Below are 8,145 nucleotides of genomic sequence, written 5' to 3'. Positions count from 1 at the left end.
AGTGAGTGCAAACTGAATAAGACCCACAGATGGTGCTTGATGTAAAGTGGTGTTTTTCTGATGAAGATCTGCTGACAAATCCATCTATAGCTGATACTGCTGCCACATCAAACTGTGGGCACTTTGTAAGTGAGACTTAGTGGAATTCCTACATTGGGGTAAAGTAATAAGGGTATATGAGTCTCTTTAGTTAAAAAACAGGAAATGACTGCAGTGATGGCAGGGGATGGACAGGGGATGACTCCATGCCAGAAGCCAGTTGCACTGGTGTGGTGCACTGTGTTCATTGCTCTAACTGAAGAAGCAGTGAGATGGGGCCTCCAATGCCTTCCAGTGCTGCCTTTCAGCTTAGACAGGTGTTTAATCCATTTTGCACTAAGCAAAATACAGATAGTCCATGGATCAGCTGGCAGTGGGCAGCCAATGGAGAGAAGGAACAGTCCAAGGGCAATGCTTAGATTTTTAGATATCTCAATCTCAAAATCCAACTGGTTGGCTCCACGCCTTCAGTGGCAGCTGAGAGATGGAAAGGGATGGGTTTGTTCAAGAATCCCCTACCTGTTCCTCAGCAGACCCAGGGCTTTTCCTTTGTGAAATGTCTCAGTGGTTTTACTGATGTTTCTCCAGATCTAAGATAAATTTGCTGGAGACAACATCTGCTTTCTAGGTGTGGTTGAGCTAAGCCCTTCCATTTGTCCAGGAGGTACCCATCCAATGTCCAGTGTGACAATCTGTATTGGTTCAGTTCTCAGTATGAGAATCAGTCATAGCATCACAACATGGTTTGTGTTGGAAGGAAACTTAAAGCTCATCCAGTTCCAACCTCTTGCCATGGGCAGGGACACCTTCCACTAGAGCAGCTTGCTCCAAGCCCCTGTGTCCAACCTGCCCTTGAACACTGCCAGGGATGGGGCAGCCACAGCTTCTCTGGGCACCCTGTGCCAGTGCCTCAGCACCCTCACAGGGAAGAGCTTCTGCCTAAGAGCTCAGCTCAGTCTCCCCTCTGGCAGGTTCAAGCCATTCCCCCTTGCCCTATGTCAACATGAAACACAAAGGCTGAGGAGAGAGGAGTCATGGTAGAGATGCAACTGAGGACAAATTGGTCCTTTAATGGCACATATTGGGGTTGCAGGAGGAGGTGAGGAAGAGCTTGTGTTTTCCTAACATCCTGATTAGCTTTGAGCTGTTGTAAGAACATATTCCCAGCTAAGTATATCACACAAGTCATACACCCATTTCCCAGTGAGTTTCTTCTCCTACGTGCATCAGAAAACCACATCTCCGTCCAATCTGCAGCACAAAGCAAGAGTGTGGGGGTGACTTTGATGCTCCTTCTGTGTCTACCCTGTGAACAACCAGTGTCCATCTCCTGCCTGGAGAAACAAAATGTATTTCCCTCTAGAAGAAGTGTTCAATTCCAGTTCAGCCCAACTTATCAGGTGCGGTTTGGGGTGCAACACACATTGGATACCTGAACACTGTCTGGTGAGAAGGGGTGGGGAGGTGATGGGGATGGAGTGTCCAGATCCTGTTGCAGAGGTGTTAGGATGGAGATGATGCTTTGGACACCTGAACTGCCTCCATGCTGGTTGCTTTTCCAAGGCATCTTTCCAGGCAGGACCACCAACATTTCCTTGAGCCCACTTAACCTGCCCCATCCTTTGGCCCTTCCATTCATCTTGCTGTCACTTTATCCATGCTTGTAAGGAAAGGGAACAGAGCCCTTTCCCTGCCCAGTGCTCCTCCATCCACCCAGACAGTGGTGACCCACTGGGATGTTCCCAGCAGGATGCCAGCCCCAGGAAGAGTGCCCATCATCATGGAGCACATCTCAGTGGGTCACTCAACGGCTCTGAGCCTATGCCCTTGTCGAGCTCCATTCACCAGCATCAGCACAGCCTTGGCTCAGCCTGTTGCCTGATTTCTACCAAGGCTTGTGTGAGTTTCAGTGTTGCATCTCTTTATAGCACAGTGAAGAGGTTGATCATAATGAAAAGGCCTTTAATACAAATTTTACTTTAATGGACACATTTTACACAGTAAAATGATGGGGGTGTGTGGGGTTCCTAAATTCTCTTGCTGACCCTCTTGTAGGTGATGTCTCCCATGTTCATAGTCTGAAAAACAGATGGAGAGTATCAGCTTTTCATAGAATCATTGGAAACAACCCATAAGGATCATCATGGTGCTTGCCTCCAAACTCTACTTGGAAAGGGTCTGGTCTTACAAATCAAACCAGGACTGGCTTCCAGTCTATCTCCTATAAACTGAATTATTAAAGCTTTGGATTTATTCATGAGTACCCCAAAGCAGGTAGGGATAAGCTGGTATCCTTCAACTGGGATCAGTCCGCTGCATCTCCCTTTTAAAAGTGCCAGGTCCAAACACATACCTCCTCCTCTGGGTGGGTGAAAATGTGCCCTCATTACATGTAACTTTTGTTAAGCAATGGATACTGGCACCTTGAAGAGTACTTTTTGGATCAGACTATAATGGAAAACTGCCTTCAGTGCCTGGCCAACTGATAACTTTGGCTGCAGAGCTTGCATGCTCATCTCCACACCTCCCTAAGGTCCCCAGTATCTCTATAGGCTTTCCAGGGCCAGACACTAAAGGCATCTGTATGCACCATTACATCAGCCATTGTCCTCTTCTACACTTACAACGGTGATGGTGTCTCCGTTGAGTTCAGTGACGGATTTGATCCCTTTCAGGTTTGCAATCAGTCTGTTGTTACCTTCCATCTCAACAACAGCCTGGTAGAAGACAGAGGTATTCATGTTATTGCTGGAGACCATCTCAGTTCCGACCCAAAACTATGATTCTATGATCCTATCCTGCTCCTTCTGCACTGAGCTGCCACCATCCCTACTGCAAACTGCCTGGAGAAAGCTGCTTCCAGGTGATTCTGGCTTTCCTGAGAGGAGGAGGAGGAGAGAGGGTTGTGCTGGTGGTGACTGCAACACAACAGGGGTGTGGATCTTTACTTTGGGATGTGGTTTTGGCACCGTACCTACTTCTCTCCCATTCTAATTGCGACTCACTCATGTACTGTTATATGCCAGAGCAGAGATCCTTGGCACCCCTTAGCATCACACAAACACATGAGCTTTGGGGCAGGACAAGGAAGGATCTTCACCCTGCCAATGCTGCCCTGATGCTCCTTGGGGCAGCTCCTCATGCAGCATCCAGACTAAGAGGAGCTGTACACCTCCAAGGAGAGAACTGAGACACTGGGACATGTCATTTCCTATCCATCACCCACCTATTGCAGCATGGGATGGGGTGACAGGGAACTGGGTGACAGCATGGCAATGGGGGGAGTCTTGATCATGGTGGGAAACTATTTAAGGAGCTTTAAGAGACTCACTCATGGCTGGGAAGCTCTTGGAAGGACAGGTACATCTGCTGGGTCTATAGCCCTCAGGAGCTGCACATATAAAAGCACCAGCACCTCCAGGGCAGCAATCATTGCTATGACTCAGATAAATAACCCAGCAAACCCATTTCTGTTCCTCTGCCTGTCCAGCTATAAGGGTTGTTCATCTGCCCTTGAGCTGCTGATCGATGGTGGGTGAAACTCTTCTAATAGCTGTTTCCCCCTAGTTTATGCACAAGGGACTTCAATGACGCCAGAAGCTGTGATACGGTACACAAAGCCGGTACACTCTCAGGGACCACTGGGGCATTTCCCTGGTGATCATCCCTCCTGATTTCATCTATCCCTGCAATATCATCTCCTCCTGAGGTAGAAGTGAGAGGCAATAATGCTGGCGGCGCTGCCTTAATGTTTTAGGAACCATTGCAAACTAATGAATGGGAGCTGGCCCGATTTCAAGGGTGATAACTCCTCACCTTGCCAAATCCTCTCACCCAGTGTCAGCAGAAGCAGTGGAAAAAGCTAGCAGAGACCAGCCACTGGGATGTCAAGGGGGAGATTTATTGGTTTATGGTTCCTTGGCTGACTTTCCTGCACTACCTTTAAGTCAACAGAAAGGTGGGGGTATATTTTGTGTTGCAGCATGACAGAAAGTCAGCCCTTTTCCACCTTGAATCTTGCAGACCTTTTGCAGTCTCAGGCTCTGAGGTTCTTGGGAGGGTGGCTCAGAAATGTGCTGTCACTTTCAGGAATGAGTCCCTAAGAGGCTTGCTGAGGGCCTGCAGGGAGCAGGGCAGTGGTGTCGCATCTGCAGACCTGGTTTCAGCTATTCTCCCCTTCCCATTACATGAAATCATGCATGCAAACTGTGAGAGACAGAACCAGGCTGCGGAACTCCCCTGTGTCAGCTTTAACACCCATCGTCTGGTCATTCCCTTTGCTCAAGTGCAGAGGGAATGGCTGGAGAGGGAATTAAATGTCCCTGAGCCCTGGCAGAGGAGGAGCTCATCACTCACCTTGACTTTCTCCCCCGACAGCATCTCCAGCTCACACTCCTCCCCGATGGTGAACTCTTGGTGCAACACTTTGGAGCCGGTGGTCACTGTGATTTTGAACATCTTCCCATCCTGCACGATTTCTGAGACGCTCTTGATGTCCTTCCCTTTCTGGATCTGTTCATCGGGAAGCCCTGCCCAAGAACAAGAGACATTAAGTCAACCTTGGAGCCATCAGTAAGCACATTGCTGCTGCTGAATCATAGAATCACAGAATGGTTTGGGTTGGAAAGGACCTTAAGATCATCGAGTTCCAACCCCCCTGAGTGAATGAATGAATGTGGCAGGATTTGGGGATGCACAGCTGGGAGGATTTCTATTCCAGTGTGGAAAAACCTTCTAATGATGATGATTCCCAAAGGTCACATAGCCCTGAGTCTGATGGAGAAGGAGAATAACAAATACTGTCATCCTGATGTGTGGGAACTAAGACACCTCCCTTGTCTCACTGACCTGGCTGGGAGCAGAACAGATACTTCCCTGCCTAAGCATTAGATAGAAAGAATCCTGATTTTCTTCATTCCTCTGGCAAACAGAGAAAATGGAATAAATAGAAGCAGGATAAGAGAACCAAGTGGGCTTTTATTCAGTGTCCCTCAGAACCAGTCCGCTAAAGTCTTCTCCAAAAGCCTGAATCTGGTCTGACAGGTAGAGCCCCTCCAGCACATAACTGTGCAAATAGTGCAGTCTCCTGAATCCCTGTTGGAACACATTCGCTGGCATGGACACGGGTGGAAACGTAGTCAGACACATTCAGCATTAAGCATTTAAAAACCCCAACTATTTTTGTCTCTTCATCATCTCTTCATCAGGGTCAGCAGCGAGAGGATGAGGGGTGATGGATTCAAACTGAAACAGGGGAAGTTCAGGTTGGACCCTAGGCAGAAACTCTTCCTTGTGAGGGTGCTGAAGCACTGGCACAAGGTGCCCAGAGAAGTGGCAAATGCTCCTTCCCTGGCAGTGTTCAAGGCCAGGTTGGATGGGGCTTGGAGCAAGCTGCTCTAGTGGCAGGGGTTTGGAACTGGATGAGCTTTAAGGTCCCTTCCAACCCAAACCATTCGATGGTGATGTTATGCTCTTTCTGATGAATGGTGGAATCTGGTTCTTTGCAGCATCACTGAGCAGCAGTATGATGGGCTGAGCGATGCCCTGCTGGCCTTCAAATATAGAACCATAGAATCATAGAAGAGTTAGGGTTGGAAAGGAAATATCACAGATTGATGGAGCGGATCTGCAGTCTCCCTGACCCACCCAGGTCCTACTGGGTTATCCCATGCATGCAGCATTCTGCTGTGGCTGCAGACCCTGCTAGGACCATTTTCTTGCAAGGCATGTATTTCACCCAGCATCTTTGTCCTCCAGCCACCAGCCAGGGAGCTGCTTTCTCTTCTATCTTGAGACCACATCTCCATGCACACCCATTAAAAAACACCCCAACAACTGCAAGAAGACAGTCAGAAACAGGAAATCTGAGAGATGGTTTCAATCTGCATCATCAGCGCATCAGTTGGAATCCCAAACACCATTGGGACCTGCAGAGGCAAAGCAGCACTTAGCACATGCAGGCGCTTACCCATGGCTTTCATAAAGGGCTCAAAGTTTTCCTGGGACTGGAGCTCATACTTTCCAGTGAAGCTCATGATGGAAAGGCTCTCTGTGCTCCCAACGCAAGAGAAGGTGCCTTGCTGGTGAGCAGAGCTTGGTTTTATAAGGTCCTTTTGCCTTAAAGGCTGGTCAGAGGTAAGATGATGTAATTGTTTTATGGCCATGTTCAAACATTAACACAAAACTGGGCAATGGTCAGTGATAAATTGTTGTACATTTGACGGACCTCGATTTACAGCGTGGGGGCAGGGGAAATCCCATGAGCCCATTTTATGGAGGCAGCAACGTGGCATCCATAAACAAATGGGGAATAAAGTGTTCAAAGAGATTGATTATCAGGAGAACAAGCCAGATCACCTGGGAACACACCTCTGGCAGGGGAGAAAGTGATGGAAGATCAGGGTTATGGCTCCAGGGGATTTCTATTCGTGGATATGTTGGGTCTTTACCAGTGTCATGAGGAGTAGCAGCTGCACACTGGCTTGCTCACTCCTTCACGTGCCTCGTGGTCCACTGGAGCACTGTGTTTTGCTGTAACCCAGATGTAGCAGTAGTCACAAAGTCTCCATTACAATCAGAGAATCATGGAATGGTTTGGGTTGGAAAGGACCTTAAGATCATCCAGTTCCAACCCCCTGCTATGGACAGGGACACCTCACACTAGACCATGTCACCCAAGGTTCTGTCCAGCCTGGCCCTGAACACTGCCAGGGATGGAGCATTTACCACTCATCACTGTATCCTAAGGAACAAACACAACTCAAAATCAAATCCTGGACTTCACCTGGTCCATTCTGAAGGCTGCAGTTTGATTCAGACTCCATCACTAACGGCCTTGCCTCAAAGAAAGGGGTTTTGTGTGGATTAGATGGACTGGTGCTATTAGTGACCTACTGAGGCTATTGCCAGGAGCCACCACTATAACCCCCATTCCTTCTCCTTTCCCCAGAGGAGCCACAGTCGGTCGTGTACAGAAGGATCATTCTAGCCCTCAGAGCCATGTTTCTGCTGAAGGCCACATCATCAAAGCAGGGCCAGCAGCAGCCTCCAAGCTGAGCCTCATTCCTTCCTCCAAAGCAGGGCTCAGAGCTGGGCTCCTCTCCAGTGTGGTCCCCCTGGCTGAGCATCCTGGGTTGCTGAATGACTTCTGAGCATCCATTCTGTGGGTCTCGATTCCCAGGCTGTGCTTCTTGCTCCCACCTCATCTTCTGCTCCAATGAACTCCTCCTCCTTCCCAAAGTCACCAGCTCATGGTTTTCCTCCCTTTTCACTCACATTCCCTCTCCTCTTGGCAACTCTTCCATTCTACTTTCTCACAGCACCTTTGGCCTTTTGAAATCATGGATAAATGCAAAAAAACCCTGTTTCCTTCCAGTTCAGAGACGCTGTCTGAGCCCTCTGCAGCCACACATCCTGCAGGAGCGGGCTTAGCCTGGGGCTGCTGCCACCTCATCTCTCTGTGCTACACAGTGATGCTTCCTGGGCTTCATTCAGCCTCAGTTTCTGGTTAATTAGTACCGGCAGCGTCAGCCTGATGAGGCAGGAGAGGGAAAGCCTCTGCTGGAGGGTATCCATAGGGAACATCACCCCTCCGCACCATGGACGGGGCCAGGCAAGGCTCAGGGGCACACATGGAGGGTGGGTTGATTCAGCAGTTTCCCAAACATCCCTTTTATCCCTCACGTTCTAACAGGAATGACATCACCTTGGGAACTGCATGACATCTTTTCCCTGTGCTGGGTGAACGACCTGGGGTCATGTGGGGCCACACATCCCTTTTCAGCATCTTCTTCATAGAATCATAGAATAGTTAGGGTTGGAAAGGACCTCAAGATCATCAAGTTCCAACCCTCCTGCCATGGGCAGGGACACCTCACACTAAACCATATCACCCAAGGCCTCGTCCAACCTAGCCTTGAACACTGCCAGGGATGGAGTATTCACAACATCCTTGGGCAACCCATTCCAGTGCCTCACCAACCTAACAGGAAAGAATTTCCTTCTTATATCCAATCTAAACTTCCCCTGTTTAAGTCTTAACCCATTACCCCTTGTCCTATCACTACAGTCCCTAATGAAGAGTCCCTCCCCAGCATCCCTATAGCC

General features: G+C 48.9%; 1 protein-coding gene across 1 annotated transcript; it reads right to left on the bottom strand.

The window, feature by feature from the left end:
- Positions 1-1,986: 1,986 nt before the first annotated feature.
- FABP1 (fatty acid binding protein 1) lies at positions 1,987-6,332 on the bottom strand. The gene is made up of 4 exons (XM_061359761.1): positions 6,008-6,332; positions 4,396-4,568; positions 2,664-2,756; positions 1,987-2,117 (listed from the first exon to the last, which is right to left on the bottom strand). The coding sequence occupies exons 1-4, from the start codon at positions 6,201-6,203 to the stop codon at positions 2,067-2,069; spliced, it is 513 nt and encodes a 170-aa protein (XP_061215745.1). The 5' UTR covers positions 6,204-6,332; the 3' UTR covers positions 1,987-2,066.
- Between the last annotated feature and the right edge of the window lie 1,813 nt (positions 6,333-8,145).

This window comes from Neopsephotus bourkii, unplaced genomic scaffold (assembly GCF_033783945.1).
Source record: "Neopsephotus bourkii isolate Nb327-2 ecotype Australia unplaced genomic scaffold, CSIRO-AGI_Nbou_v1 NB_994, whole genome shotgun sequence".
Taxonomy (NCBI): domain Eukaryota; kingdom Metazoa; phylum Chordata; class Aves; order Psittaciformes; family Psittacidae; genus Neopsephotus; species Neopsephotus bourkii.
Note: the sequence above shows the minus strand (reverse complement) of the source record. Positions and strands in the feature narration are given on the sequence as shown.